Source organism: Loxodonta africana, chromosome 9 (genome assembly GCF_030014295.1).
Source record: "Loxodonta africana isolate mLoxAfr1 chromosome 9, mLoxAfr1.hap2, whole genome shotgun sequence".
NCBI lineage: Eukaryota > Metazoa > Chordata > Mammalia > Proboscidea > Elephantidae > Loxodonta > Loxodonta africana.
The window spans coordinates 20,428,562-20,444,759 of record NC_087350.1 but is presented as its reverse complement, the minus strand read 5'-3'; the positions used below and the strand labels follow the sequence as shown (position 1 = coordinate 20,444,759).

The 16,198-nt window shown below is 46.7% G+C and overlaps 1 protein-coding gene across 21 annotated transcripts in view; it reads left to right on the top strand.

Annotated features, from left to right (window-relative positions):
- The window catches only part of AOPEP (aminopeptidase O (putative)), a 462,828-nt gene that overhangs the window by 268,091 nt on the left and 178,539 nt on the right, over positions 1 to 16,198 (top strand). For 20 of the 21 annotated variants that reach the window (XR_010322950.1, XR_010322949.1, XR_010322951.1 and 17 more), the window contains one exon: positions 3,752 to 3,858. The exons of the other annotated variant lie outside the window; for it this stretch is intronic. Coding sequence is in view for 17 of the 20 variants with exons in the window: in XM_003407697.4 (XP_003407745.2) it covers positions 3,752 to 3,858 (107 nt within the window). In the remaining 3 variants the exon portion in view is untranslated. The remainder of the gene's footprint in view (positions 1 to 3,751; positions 3,859 to 16,198) is intronic. 21 annotated transcript variants of the gene reach the window in all.

The window sequence follows — 16,198 nt, the reverse complement described above, 5'->3', positions numbered from 1 at the left end:
CATAACAAACGATGGATAACAGTGCAAAGAATGGGAATTCCAGAACACTTAATTGTGCTCTTGAGGAACCTTTACATAGATCAAGAGGCAGTTGTTCGGACAGAACAAGGGGATACTGATTGGTTTAAAGTCAGGGAAGGTGTGCGTCAGGGTTGTATTCTTTCACCATACCTATTTAATCTGTATGCTGAGCAAATAATCCGAGAAGCGGGACTATATGAAGAAGAATGGGGCATCAGGATTGGAGGAAGACTCATTAACAACCTGCATTATGCAAATGACACAACCTTGCTTGCTGAAAGTGAAGAAGACTTGAAGCACTTACTAATGAAGATCAAAGACCACAGCCTTCAGTATGGATTACACCTCAACATAAAGAAAACAAAAATCCTCACAACTGGACCAATGAGCAACATCATGATAAACAGAGAAAAGATTGAAATTGTCAAGGATTTCATTTTACTTGGCTCCACAATCAACAGCCATGGAAGCAGCAGTAAGGAATTCAAAAGACGAATTGCATTTGGCAAATCTGCTGCAAAGGACCTCTTCAAAGTGTTGAAGAGCAAAGACGTCACCCTGAAGACTAAGGTGTGCCTGACCCAAGCCATGGTATTTTCAATCACATCATATGCATGTGAAAGGTGGACAATGAATAAGGAAACCAGAGAAGAGTTGACACCTTCGAATTGTGGTATTGGTGAAGAATATTGAATATACCATGAACTGCTAAAAGAACGAAGAAATCTGTCTTGGAAGAAGTGCGGCCAGAATGCTCCTTAGAGGCAAGGATGGCGAGACTGGGTCTTACATACTTTGGACATGTTGTCAGGAGGGATCAGTCCCTGGAGAAGGACATCATGCTTGGCAGAGTTCAGGGTCAGCGGAAAAGAGGAAGACCCTCAACAAGGTGGATTGACACAGTGGCTGCAACAATGAGCTCAAGCGTAACAATGATTGTGAGGGTGGTGCAGGACCGGGCAGTATTTCGTTCTGTTGTGCATGGGGCCGCTATGAGTCGGAACTGACTCAACGGCAGCTAACAACAACAACCTATAAACTTTGAACTCCCACAATATTTGGCGGTTATCTCTTTTTCTCATTTTTCCTCCTTCTTCCTTCCACTATGTGATTTTCTTAGCCTCACAACTAGACTGTGACCTTTTTCACAGTACAGCTGCGAGTTACTCATCCTCTAAGCCCCGTTGCACCTTTTCTGTAGAGCCAGCATGGTGCACGGCATTCCTTGAAGGTAGGCCACGTGGTGGGTACGGGAAGAAAGGCTGGGTTCAGGGTCAGACCAGGCTTTGAATCTCAGCTCTGCTATTCACCAGCTTCATGAGTAGAAGTAGGTGGTGTCACTTCCCTGAGCCTCAGTTACCTCATTTGTAAGATGGGATAAGGATGCTGAATCTTGCATCATGAGTGGAGCAATGTGTGAGTGAGCTTAGCACAATGCCTGACACGTGGAGGATAGGCAAGAAATACTGGTTTTCCTTCCCTGTTCTCCTCCTCTTTGTGTTTCCCACCACCTTGCACATAGTGGGCATTCAGTAAGGGTTTAGTGTCAACATGCATCTCTCATATCCCTTCCTTGGGGTGTTCCCATTCTGAGACAACCAGATTTGTTCTAGTCTTGCAATTTTGAGGATATTTCAGGCATCTGATAATGCCATCTAGATCCTTTCGTCCTGTGTAAAGGACAGAGATATCATTACTAGAGTGCTTCTTCCATACTTTCCCTCTTCCTCTCTCTGCTTGGGTCCTTCTCTCACTGCTGCCTCCACTGATAGGTGCATGAAGCAGCCTGCCGCATCTCACAGCCATACATCTTCTAGGAGTCCATTCTGTGCTAGCTCTGCAGAGAGCAAAGGCTGAAAGAGACCATCATCTGTGAGAATAAGACAAAGCACACAGTGAAAAGAAGGAGAAAAGCAATCAGAAAACAGAGGTGAACACCAAACACTATAGGAGTTCAAAGGTGGGAAAGGACAGGTCGGAGGGGAGCCAGAAGGCCTTCATGGAGGAGGTGACTTCTCCAGAGGCCTCAAAGGGAAACGCTTCTGCTCCCTTGACTTGGCACAGGGATGACCCACCTCCTCATCCTTCAAGGTGCACGCAAAGTGGATGTCCTAGACTCCAGCACAAAGTTTGGAAACGTTTCCAAAAGTGTTTCTATCGCTCTAACCTCTCCCTTGATGGGTGCTACTGAGCTGGTGCTGTCCCTGACTAGTGGCTGCACCAGGCTCTCAGCAGCAGAGGGGCACTCTGTGGGCAGCGATGGGTGGGCCGCCTCATTTGACCCTCTCAGTCAGTGCGGGCTGTGCCCTTGAAGAGGCTTGAGGGTGCGTTGATGGCAAGGTCTTCAGGTCCTTTCACTACCCAGGAGCCTGGTCTGCAGGCTGAGCGTTAGACAGCACGGTGAAGGGTGTGGAGTGGGGGACTCCCTGAACAAGGAGATGGAAACCACTGGTACACAGCTCAGGCATTCCACCAGGAGAAGGTCTGAACTCGTTCTCAGGGCCCACAACCTCTGCTGATATCCAGCTTCTTCTGGCTTCTCAGCCCCTCTCCGACCTCCCCAGCAGTACCTGCTGCCAGCCTGACCCCAGCCCTGCCGTTCCTAAGTATATCAGGCTCTTTCCAGACCCTGAGTGCCTTGCTCCTGCCTTCCCTCCTCCTGAGCTGCTTCCCCTGGCTGAGGCCCCACCTCCTCCTCGGGAAGGCTCCTGACCATCCCTGGTGTGGGAGGCAGCTCAGGTCTTCCTCAGCCTGTCTCCCTCCAGGCTTCTTGGATGGGGGTTCTGTCCGGTCACCATAAACCCCCAGGGCCTAGCAGACACTAAGGAAGTGTCTGTCGAATGACTTGTCAGCAGAACCAGCTGCCCTTGAGTTGCCTCTGACTCCTTTCCAGCCCGTGTGTGTCGGAACAGAACTGCGCTCCGTAAGGTTTTCAGTGGCTGGTCTTTGGAAAGTGGATCGCCAGGACTTTGTTCTGAGACATACCTGGATGGACTCGAATCACCAGCCTTTTGGTTAGCAGCGTGTTATCTGTGTGCGCCGCTGAGGGACTCGGAATGAATTATTAGAAACCTCTCATTTCCAGAGTCTGTGAGAAAAGAAATGCTCATATATACTAGATTTTTTTCCTCCCCAGAGGATACTCTGCTTATGGAAATCATAGCCATTTGGTCTAGTGACTACATCAGAGTGACAGCAGCTCATCCTAACGCCCTGGGGCCTCGATGGCCCACCCCTCCCCCAAAGGAGGACAGGCAGTACACTCTTTCTGGTTATACGCAACAGAATCATCTGGGCTTCATTAGCAGGCCCCACTGTAAACAGTCCTTAACAAAATTGAGGGCTGGGAAAAATTGGAGGGAAATGGAGGGGCCCTTCCCCGCCCTGCGCAGAAAGACAAAGCAGGGCAGGGCTGGATGGAATCAAAGTAGAAATGGCCCCCTGGGGAAGTCAGCTCCCAGGCCAGGTGTGTGTGCAGGGGTGGGCCCCCCAAACTGGCTAGCCCAGACCCGTCCACCAGCCTCGGAGTGTGTGGGGGGTTCTTCACCGGTGGAACCAAAGGCTCCTGGGCCCCCTGACTTTCCCCGTGGGGGAAGCTGACAATGTCACCCACCCCCTCCTTTGAAACAAAGCAGGCCATTGCATTGGGCAGCTCTCACCCAGCCGAAAGAAAGCAACAATGACTGTGCTTTGTGCATGTGTGTTTGTGTGTTTGTCTGTGGTGGAGCAGCTGGCCCCCCAGGAGGCCCAGGAGCAGCAAGAGCTGCGCGCCTGCCTGCGCTGGCACCGCCTCCGGGACGAGGTGCTGAACTCGGCTGAAGAGCTGCAAGTGCTAAGGTAAAGCAGGGGTGTTACCCCAGCCTTCCTTCCTCGCTCCCTCCTTCCCTGCAAACCTCGCCCAAGTCCTCTGATTAAATAGGCTGTTTCCTTTGTAAATCAGATCGGGCAGCTTGCCCATCCTCCCAGCCAGAGGATTGCTCTGTTTTGAGTCTTGTAGGGTGTGGGTTTGGATTTGTCTTCTGACGTTCTCCTGGTGTCTCTATTCAGACAAAAAAAAAAAAAAAACCACGAGGCCATTTCCTGGACCCAATTCTTTGTTTGAAGCTCTAATAGTCACTTTACATGGTGGCCATGGACATGTAAAAGGCTGGAGTTTGGCGGCCTGGCAGACAGCAACCCTTTAAACGAAAAGGGAAAAACACTTCAGGGAAAATCTCTATCCCTAAGTGTTTAGTATTAACAGATGTTTGTGTCAATGGGGCCTTTTGTTTCAGATGTATCCCAGCAGGAAGCCACTCCTGCTCCCTCCTGTCTGTGGGAGGATCCTACTCCCAGCTCCTGCAAAATTTTTTTTTTTTGGATTGTGCTTTACAGCACTGTTAGGTTTACTTCTTGCTGTTTTTTTCACTCTCTGCATTTCTCATTGTTGTCGCTACTCAGTTGTTGCTGTTAGCTGCCATCAAGGCAGTCCTCGACTCATACGCATCAGAACAAAACCCTGCCTGGTCCTGCGCCACCCCATGATCGGTTGTGGATCAGGCCGCTGTGACCCATAGGGTTTTCATTGAATGATTTTTTTGGGAAGTAGATCAGGCCTTTCTTCCTAGTCCATCTGAGTCTGGACACTCCGCTGAAACGCGTTCAGCATCATAGCAACATGCACGCTTCCGCTGACAGACGGGTGATGGCCGCATGCAAGACGCATTGGCTAGGAATTGAACCCAGGTCTCCTGCGTGGGAAGGCAAGAATTCTACCACTGAACCGCCAATGCCTCATCCTTCGCTACCCTAAAGAGTTGTTTATCTGAAACCTGTGCGTAGGCCCCAGGAGCATAGAGGTTGCAATGACAACAGAAGCTGGGCCTCCTGCCCTGTCTTGACAAGAGTCAAGTGTATTGACCGACAATCAGACAGGTGGGGAGGGTGGGCACCCAGGGGCTTCCCCTTCTCATCTCCCCACTTTAGATGGCAATCCTGAAGGCCAATTTACCTTCCTGGCAGAAGTCTGCCTTGAAAGGTTTTGTCATTGTTGTTTGTTTTAAATAAGCACCCCCACTCTTTGTGACTACTGACTGAAGAGCATCCCAGGCAGAAGCCTGTTGGAAACCTACCCCAGCCCGGCCTGACCTCAGGGAGGCTGGCTGCTGGCTCTGTGCATGGCTGCTGGCTCTGTGCATGGCTGTTGGCTCTATGTAGGGCTCCTGGCTCTGTGCATGGCTGCTGGCTCTGTGCAGGGCTGCTGGCTCTGTGCAGGGCTGTAGGATGCGGGTGTGAGAGCTCTGCTCTTCCCACGGAGAGGTCCTGAGTTTGCACGCTAGCCCTGCATCCAGGCTGACTCACCCATTGTTCAGGAGAGCAGTGGCTGGGGCCATGGGAAGCAGCAGGCCTGGGGCCAGGAGCCCTGAATTCCCAACACAGCCATGCTGTGTTCGTGCTTTTATTCCCTCAGCGAATGTTTACTGGGCGCCAGTCTGGTGCCAGGCAGGCCAGCTGCAGAGGACTGACAAGGACAAGGTTCCTGCTCTCAAGGAGATTCTACTTAGTGGGGGACAGTGCATATACAGCTAATTCCAGATGGGAAGAGGGCTGTGAGGGGATGTACAGTGATTGATGGGGGAATTCGGGGGTCTATGATAGCGAGGACAGAAAGGAGGGCAGCAGCAGGCAGGAGCCAGGGCAGGCAAGCCTTACTCTAGGTGCGATAGAAGTGGGCACAGGGCCTTCAGCAGGAAGGATGGCCATCTGTCTGGTGTTTCTACAGTGCTCCTGGAGCTGCTGTGAGCGGTGGAGAGTAGGCAGCAAAAGGGAAGGAAGAGAAGAGTTAGAATGTTGCAGGAATCCAGCAAGAGGGCCTGGGGGGCAGCGACAGAAGCAAGAAGCAGGCCAATTTGAGACATATTTTAACGGTAGAATTGGCAGGTCTTGGAAGGCGGAAAAGTGGGAAATGAGAGTGTCCATAATGACTTCTAGGTTTTTTACCTGAACAACTGGGTAGATGGCAATGCTATTTATTGAGATAGTAAAGACGGTGGGACAAGCAGACTTTGGAGGGAAAAATCAAGATTTCAGTTTTGCATGAGTTTGAGTTTGAGATGCCAAATGCTGTTTATTGCTATGGAGTTGACTCTGACTCATGGCGGTCCCATGCACAGCAGAAAGCAACGTTGCCTGTCCTGTGCCCTCTTTACAATCGCAATTGGTGTGCTCAAGTCCATTGTTGTGGCCAGTGTGTGTTTGGAGTGCCTTCCAACCTAGGGGGCTCATCTTTCAGCACTATATCAAATAATGTTCTGTTGTGATCCATGAAGTTTTAGTTACCTAATTTTCAGAAGTAGATCACCAGCTGTTTTTTTCAAGTCTGTCTTAGTCTGCAAGCTCTGCTGAAACCTGTCTACCATGGGTGACCCTGCTGGTATTTGAAATACCAGTGGCAGAGCTTCCAGCATCACAGCAACATGCAAGCTACCACAGTACAACAAACTGACAGATAAGTGATGATGAGATGCCAAATAGATATTCAATATTGAAAACTCTAGGATTTACAAGTCAGGAGCCCAATGGAGAGGTTGAAACGTTCAGCCTGTAAATATTATGAAATTATGAGCACATTGAAATCACCAGGGAGAGAGGAAAGCAAAAGGAGACGTTGGGAGGAAGATAAGGAACCAGCAAAGGAGCCTGGGAAAATCAGTGTGTGATTTGAAAACCAGGACACAGGGAGTCATGGAAACCATGAAAGAGAAGTGAGTCAGAAAGGTTGGTTCTGCTGGATACTGCTAGGAAGTGTAAAGTGAAGATAGAAAAGTGACCTTTGGGTCTTGGGGGACATCTAGCTCAACTGGCATAACATGGTCTATAAAGAAAATGTTCTACATCCAACTGTGATGAGTAGCATCTAGGATCTTAAACGCCTGCAAGCGGCCATCTAAGATACATCTACTGGTCCCATCCTGGCTGGAGCAAAAAAGAATGAAGAAAACCGAAGATACAATGGAAAGATTAGTCCGAAGGACTAATGGACCACAAATACCACAACCTCCACCAGACTGAGCCCAGAACAACTGTATGGTGCTTGGTTACCACCACCGACTACTCTGGCAGGGATCACAATAAAGCGTCCTTGGAAATCCTATAGGGCAGTCCTACTCTGTCCTGTAGGGTCACTATGAGTTAGAATTGACAATGAGTTTGGGTTTGGAAACACTGGTGGCGTAGTGGTTGAGAGCTCAGCTGTTAACCAAAAGGTCTGCAGTTTGAATCTACCAGCCACTCCTTGGAAACCCTATGAGGCAGTTCTACTCTGTCCTATAGGGTCGCTGTGAGTCGGAATTGACTCGACGGCAATGGGTGTGCGGCAAGGCTTATTTTGGCATTTGTTTGTCTTTGTTTTAGTATTCAGAAATTGTGTTTGCCTAAATTTAACCTAACTATAACATGACTGTTGAAAGACTTGCTCTCCAGCAATATGGAAAATATTGTTATCCAATGCATTTATAATGAGGAAGATATTATTCTGAACCTACACTGAATTTTATAGTCTTGTTTTGGTTTGCCCGCATTGCTTAGAATTCTCCCTTAAATAGATACAGAGAACCTGGAAATTATTGAAAGTGAAAGGAAGAGTCATAAAATTTGTTCTTAAATTTTTTTTTTTTTAATACGTGCTACAACATCAACCTTGAAACATTATGTTGAATGAAATAAGTTAGTCACAAGAGGGCCAATATTATATGATCCCACTTATATGAAATATCCAGAATATGCAAGTGCATAGAGACCAAAGGTCATTAGTGGTTACCTGGGGCAGGTGGGAGTGGGAAAGGGAAATCAAGTGATACAGACTTCTTGTTAAAGGCGATAACCAAATTTGCAAACAGCGGTGACGGTTGCACAGCATGGTGAATGTAGGTAATGTCACTGAATTGCACAGGTAAAAATGGTTGAAATGTTTTGTTCCATGTATTTCACCACAATAAAAAATTTTTTAATTATAAAATAAAAAGTATCCTTGGACCAAGCATCTTTGTCTTTTAACCCATGACAGCATGTGTCTGATTATTTAAAAAAGATATTGGTAATAAAGAGAACTCAACGTTGTGCTGATTAATACTGGAGTGGAAACTCTGGTGGTGTAGTGGTTAAGTGATACAGCTGCTAACCAAAAGGTTGGCAGTTGGAATCTGCCAGGCGCTCCTTGGAAACTCTACGGGGGCAATTCTACTCTGTCCTGTAAGGTCGCTTTGAGTTGGAATCGACCCTATGGCAGTGGGTTTGGTTTTTTGGTTTATTAACAAAATGGAGCCCTGGTGGTGCAGTGGTTAAGAGCTCGGCTGCTAACCAAAAGGTCATCTGTTGGAATCTACCAGCCACTCCTTGGAAACCCTATGAGGCAGTTCTATTCTGTCCTGTAGGTCGCTATGAGTCGGAATCAACCCGACAGCAACGGGTTTAATTTTATTAATAGAGTGAGAACAGAAAAAATACAATTTTGTTTGACTGTGACTCACTAATTCCAGTGATTTTATAAGCGCTGTTTTCCGTTTATCCCTCCCGTGCCTTCCAGCATCCAGTCGTGGTGGACCTCATCAAATCTGTCTTGGATTGGCTTTGTTGTAAGTTTTATTTGGTTACAGCGGTCCCTTGTGTGTTCCCGTCCTTCGTCCTTCTCTGCCTTCCCTGGCTGAGGAGCCTGTGATGAGGCTGCAGCCTCCTCCTAAAGCCTGGCGATTGGCTTGTCATTTCAGAGTATTAGGGGTCACATTACTGACTCCAAGCCTTTTCTCCTTTGTTAATTATTAAAGATGCCTTTCCCATCAAGAGGCCCCAGTGGCTCTCTCTTGCGCTGCCTCGCCTCGCCTCGCCTGTCCACTGGGCAGAAGTGCCGACTCCGCTAAGCCTGACTTTATTGCTGTCTCACTCTGTCCTGCCCTGCCTCCCCTCTGTGCTCTCTTGTCGTCCACGCTTACCTAAGAGCTCCTGTCTGGACCAGTGCAGCAGTCGGAGCTCTTGCCAAAGAAGATGCTGGGGCTTCTGAAACACTCCTATGCCTCTTGTCTCGAGAGTCTAGATCCATTCAGGCCATCTTCTCTCTAAGTGCTTTCAGTTAGCGCAGTCTGACAGGCCCCGTGGGATGGAAGAGTTACAGCGGCAGGGTTGGAAGAAATCTCTGTTGGTTTTTATTGTTTGTGATTTATTATCTCTTCCCCTTTTTTCTGGATTCATTGTTAAAGTCAAGCTCATGCTGAGAAAAATGTTAAAATATATCACGCTAAAGAGGTGCTGACAGGCAGAGTTTGACGGGGCTCTTTCTCTTAGTTGCTGCCTCCACAGCTGATAGGATTCTAGATAAATGTGGACATCTCTCCCTGCCTTCCTCATGAAGGCCTCAACCATCAGTAACAAAGATATCTCATAATAAAGGGAAAGAAAAACCACATCTGTAACTCTGTCCACAGTCAAAATAAATTGTGCATGCCCATGAATGTTCTAGAGCTTGCTCGATGCTGAAGCGCTACACTCCATTTTAAAACATGAAGACTTTTTTCATTGAAAGTGTATGTGGAAACCCTTTACGATAGATGAACTTTTTGCCTTTGAAGTTTTTCTCAAAACTTTCATGTCCAACCCTTGGATAACACAGCAGTCCTTTTACACCCATGTGTGGGAACACATCCATCCACAGCTACGCAAGCCTGCCTCATGGAGGAGCTTACCTCCTTGGAGAGTCCCTTGCTGCTGTCACAAGCTCATCTCCAGCCCAGACGTTCAGTTGGCCCCTGCTGCTCAAATGGCTCAAAGTGCCCACAAGTCCTTATTTTAGTCTCAGTTGGTCCCTCAGGACCACTCTGAAATCCTTTAATTATTCCTTAGTCAGCCCCTTCTCTGATTGTCTTCAGTGTTTATTCCAAACCTTCTTCGTTCTCCCTGCCTTCGCTTGCCTCCTGCCCCACTGGGAAAACAGATTCTATAAGCGACATCTCCATCCACATCTCCACCACCTATCTGTCAGTTTGTCGTACTGTGGTGGCTTGCTTGCTTGAAGCTATGCTACCAGCATTTCAAATACTAGCAGAGTCACCCATGGCCGACAGCTTTCATCACAGCTTCCAGACTAAGATAGGCTAATAAGAAGGTGATCTAGTTCCGAAAAAGTTTAAACACAGAAGAAAAAGTTCTTTGACAGTTACAAGGGTGGCGAGGGAGTCTAGTCTACTGACTAGAACTATCTCAGGTGAAAGGAAAGGCAACACACAATACAGGACAGGTCAGCACAACTAGACTAAACCAAAAGCAAAGAAGTTTCCTGAATACAGCTGTACGCTTCGAAGGCTAGGGTAGCAGGGACCGGGGTTTGGGGACCATGGTTTCAGGAGACAGCTAGGTAAATTGGCATAACAAAGTTTATTAAGACAACATTCTACATCCCACTTTGGTGAGTGGCATCTGGGATCTTAAACGCTAGCAAGCAGCCATCTAAGATGCATCAATTGGTCTCAACCTGCCAGGAGCAAAGGAGAATGAAGAACATCAAAGACACGAGGTAATTACGAGCCCAAGAGGCAGAATAAACCAGAGACTACATTAGCCTGAGGCCAGAAGAACAAAATGGTGTCTGGCTACCACCGATGACTGCCCTGACAGGGAACACAATAGAGAATCCCTGGTGGAGCAGGAGAACAGTGGGATGCTTAGCAGTCTGACTGAGACTAGAGGGACCCTGGAGGTCATGATTCCCAGATCCTTTGTTAGCCCAAGACAGGAACAATTCCTGAAGCCAACTTTTCAGACAGGGATTGGACTGGACTATAAGATAATGATACTGGTGAGGAATGAGCTTCTTGGCTCAGGTAGACACATGAGACTATGTGGGCAGCTCCTGTCTGGAGGTGAGATGAGAAGGCAGAGGGGGACAGGAGTTGGTTGAATGGACATGAAGAATACAGAGTAGAGAGGAGGAATGTGCTGTCTCATTAGGGGGAGTGCAACTAGGAGTACATAGCAAGGTGTGTATAACTTTTTGTATAAGAGACTGATTTGATCTGTAAACTTTCACTTGAAACACAATAAATAAATTTTTTTTTTAAAGGTGATCTACTTCCAAAAATGAGCCAGTGAAAACCCTATGGGTCACAACAGAATATTGTCCGATACAGTGCTGGAGGAGCCCTGGTGGCACAGTGGTTAAGAGCTCAGCTGCTAACCAAAAAGTTGGCAGTTTGAATCCACCAGCTGCTCCTTGGGAACTCTATGGGGCAGTTCTACTGTGTCCTATGAGTCGAAATCGACTTCACAATAATGGGTAATAGGATAGTGCTGGAAGATGAGCCCCTTAGATTGGAAGGCACTCAAAATACACAGCGGCTACAACAATGGACTCAAGGACCAATGATTGTGAAGATGGGGAAGGACCAGGCAACATTTCTTTCTGTTGTACTTGGGGTTGCCATGAGTTGGAGCCAACTGGGCGGCAACTAACAAACAGTAACCGCCCATATCTACCCTTACCACTCAGAGGCCCAGTGGCAATCTATTTGTCTTAACGTGGCCAAAGATTAATTCTAGTTCCAGAGGAGGAATTACAAGTGAGTGTGCCTTGACACAGCACAGAATTTGTAGGGTCTGAGTAAAATAAGGAACTCCTGGTGGTATAGTGGTTAAGAGATCGGCTGCTAACCAAAAGGTTGGCAGTTCGAATCTGCCAGGCGTGCCTTGAAAACTCTGTGGGGCAGTTCTACTCTGTCCTGTAGGGTTGTTATGAGTTGGAATCAACTCCACAGCAAAGGGTTTGGGTTTTTTTTTGTTTGAGTAAAATAAACATGAGCTTTAAAACCCCCTGCTGGTGAGAGGAGGAGGGGGAGGGAGGATCCCTGCATTAAGGGAAAAGGAGGGTTCACAGACCAGGGTCTATCCTGTCCTATCAGGGAGGGTCGGGGGCCCCCTTGAGTTCACACAGGTGTAACAATGGTGACTCAGATTACAATGAATGTCCAGTCACCATAATTTGCCAGAGGAACACCATGGGGCCTTCTTTTTTATGGGGCTAATTGGGTGGAGTCTTGTTGCTTACTGAGAAGGGCAGGCGGTCCCTTTTAATTATCTTGATGGAAGCCAATTGGATCCTTCTACTTCAAATACAGCATTTGTATTTGAATTGCATTTGCTGCGTTTGTATTGATTCATACCATCTTTGTTTTAAATTCAAAGCCTACAGACTTCAACTAATTTAAGGATCAGTCTGGTGATTAAAGGGAAAAGGCTTTGTTTCATTTGCTTTGGGGGGCAGGCTCCTAAACGGCCTTTGCCAAGCCCTTGCTCTGTCGCCACCCTCCGTCCTCCAAAGTTAACCCCTTTCTCTCTCTTCTGGCTCCTCCCCCTTAATCGATTAATGTGTAACATTTTTCCCATCCTTACTAATCTCTCCTTTGAACTCTGCATCCCCACCTAACTATTTTCTAATCTTCTTTCCCCTTTTCATTAAAACACATTCCCATGGCTCTCATTAAGTTCTTAGCCATCTGGAATCTGCTTTCTGCTCTCACTGGTCTGTTTTTCCCTAAGGTCACTGTGCCCTTTCGATTACCAGATTCCATGAACACATTTCAGTTTGCATCTTATTGGCCTTCTCTGCTTCATTTGGCACCATTGATAACTATTCCTTTCTGGAAACTTCTTTGGCTTGGCTTTCATGGACACCCCCTCTTCTGGTTCTGCTTGTACCTTTCTTCCATCCTTCCCTCCACCTCCTTTGCAGTCTTCTTTTTGTCCACCTGCCCCTTCAGAGTTGGCATCCCCAAGGGGCTCCCCTTGCCAACCTCGTTTCTAAGGGATATTCTGGTTGTATTTCTTCTAAGACTGACTTGTTCAATTCTTCTGGCAGTCCATGGTTGCTCCACGTTCTTTGCCAACACCGCAATTCAAACGCATCAATTCTTCTTCTGTCTTCCTTTTTCGTTGTCCATCTTTTGTATGCAGATGAGGCAATTGAAAAGACCATGGCTTGGGTCAAACACACCTTAATCCTCAAAGTGACATCTTTGCTTTTTAACTGCTTGTTTGGAGAGACGTAACTTCCCAGGTACTTCCAGCTCTATCTGCAGGCAAAACGGACTCAGGCATCTTGAAGCCACTCTTTGACAAAGAGTCACAAAGAGCCTGCCAAGAGCTGGTATGCACAAAAATGATTCCAGGGGGTGTGGGCAGGGCAGAGGCATAGACAGGGCCCGTTACAGCCCTGTCTGTGCTGGTGGCTCCCAAGCCTCCACCTCCAGCCCTACTCCCTCTGGAAGATGAGATGTGAATGCTTCACTACCCACTTGATATCACTTCCTGGTTAACCCGCAGGCATCTCAAATTGGCAATCCCCCCTCCTCACCCTCATTTGCTCATCTCCTCTAGTGTTTAATTCATGGGCCGTACCACAAGTCCACACAGTTATCCAAGCTAGAAACCTGAGAGTCATCCAACTCCTCCCTCTCCTTCACTCTTCCTCTGAGAGGGTTTAATCCATCACCGAGAACTGCTATTTTACCTCATCTGTATTCCTCCAATGTGACCCTTCTTTTCCACCCCTAATACCACTTTATCTCTGTTTAGAACATCATCATCTTTGGCTGGCACTAATCCAACAACCTCCACATTGTTTTTTCTGCTTCAGTTTTGCCTCCATCAAATCCATCTTCCTCACTGCCACTGGACACCACATGGTTCTGCCACATGCTGGCTTAAAACTCTCCAGAAGCTTCCCCTTATCTGTAGTAAAAACTTCAAGCTCCTTAACATGGCATGCAAGGCCCCACCTGCTATGACTCCTATCTGTTTATCCAGTTTCACCTCTTAGCATTCTTTGTGTCACCTTCTAGCTACCCCAAATAACTCAGAATCTTACTATCTGCCTATTCTTTCTTAGCCTTCCTTTTTTTTTTTTTTCATGTTGTCTTTATGAGGAATAATGGGAACCCTGGTCGCATAGTGGTTAAGAGCTACAGCTGCTAACTGAAAGGTTGGCAGTCCAAATCTACCAGGCACTCCTTGAGAACCGTATGGGGCAGCTCTACTCTGTCCTATAGGGTCGCTATGAGTCAGAATCGAGTCAATGGCAATGAGTTTGGTTTGGTTTTTTTCTACGTGGAATATCCCTCCCCTACAGCATAACTACAAATCACTGTGACTTAGCACAGGTACCACTGCCTTCCAGACAAGTCCCAAACCCTACCCTGACAAGATAAGCTGTGTCCCTTCTCTGTACCCCCAGGCCCTCTGGTTGGACTCCATCTTTGCTCTTAGTACATTATTTGATAATTATCTTTACATTTAGAATGAACCATATTAAATTGCCAATACTTGACCACTTTTGACCTAAAGAAATAGGAATTTCATATCGTCCAACCTAACGCATCCCTCCCTTTGGGCCCATCAGCCTTGCGAGGCTGGAGACTGTGTCTTGTTCATCTGTCTATACCCAGCACCTGGCACAGTGCTTGGCACTGAGTGAGCACTCAATAAGTTATGAAGAAATGAATGTCGTAGATGATATTATCTCTGTCCTGAGGTTTTTTTTTTTTTAATGTATTATTTGGAGAGCTGAAATATTGATCACGAAACACCATAAACAAATCGTAGGCAGTGTCCTCGGAGTTCTAAGAACAAAACTTAATGTTGCCAGGTTTAGTCAGAAAAGCACATTGAGCAGATCCGAGGCTTGAGCTGGGTTGTAAGAAAGTATAGCATTGACATTGGTGAAAAGGTGGAGGAGGGGAACTCAGGAAACAAAGCCTGTCAGGCTTACAACTGAATCTATTATGGAAATGGGCAGAAAGGTAAGAATAGGTTTATTGGAGAGGCCATCCTTGTGAGGAGCCTGTGAGACTGAAGGTGGGCCAGGTAAGGACAGGCCAAATAATGAGTTACTTAGATGTCAAATTCAAGAGATTACAGGTGACCATCAGGATAATGGAAGCTATTTTAAGTTCCAAGAATGGCATAATGAAAACAAATTTCTGGGAAGATTACCCAGCCATTGGGATAATAGATGATCAAAGACAAAGAGTCTAGAGGCCAGGTAGAATTGTGTGGCTGTTTCAGGAACTCCTTTGTTGGCCTAAGGCTGCTCACTTGGGGTCATTCAGAACCGATTGAAATATCAACAGAGCTTGAAAGAAGGCTCCTAATAATACAATTTGAAGTTTTCCCTCATTGTAGATAAGAATTGTCCCATTAAAGGACCTGGTTAAATCTGTGGGCTTAGTGAAGCTTGTTTGCTTCATTAAGTATGTTTGAAGTTTGTGAAGTTCTTTTGAAGACAGTGAAAGGCAACAGATCTAGTTGCATCTTGGCTAAGGCTTGAGCCATGGATGTGGAGTCCCTGGGTGGCGCAAGCGGTCAACACTCTAGGCTATTAACTGAAAGGTTGGAGGTTCAAATCCACCCAGAGGTGCCTCAGAAGAAAGGCCTGGTGATCTAGACCAAAAAATAAGCCATTGAAAATCCTATGGAGCACAGTTCTACTCTGGTACACATGGGGTTTCCGTGAGTTGAAATTGACTCCACAGGCAAATGAGTTTTGTTGTCTTTTTTTTTTTTTTTTTTTGGCCTGAGGATGCAGGCCTGAGCTTGCCTTCAGAGTGTATTGGTCTTTGGGTCTTAACACTGCCCAATAGTATAATATTTATAAGAATAAGCCTTGAACTGGGGGAAGTGAGGGGCAAAAAGTTACTGTTTAGTGGGTACAGAATTTCTATTTGGAATGACAAAAAAGCTCTGGAAAGAGATAGTGGTGATGTGAGCCACAACCTCATCTACTCTGAGACCAGAAGAACTAGATAGTGCCCGGCTACCACCACTGACCATTCTGACCAGGGTCACAATAGATGGTCCCAGACAGAATGGGAAAAATATGTGGAGCAGAACAGAACTCAAATTCTTAAAAAAAAAAAAACAGCCAGCCAAACTGAAACAGTAGAGAACAGAGAACTCCCTGAGACTATCGACACTCTTTAAACCTAGAACCGGGCCTATCCCCTGAGATCACCTTTTCCCAAAAGAGCAGAGTGGTACACAAAATAAAGCATATTACCTGTAAGATCGCTACTCTACTTAAAAACCATAAGTATGAGACCAAAGGTCAACAGTCACTCAAAAGCAGAGGTGAGAAGATAAGGCGGCAGGGAAACTAGAGTAG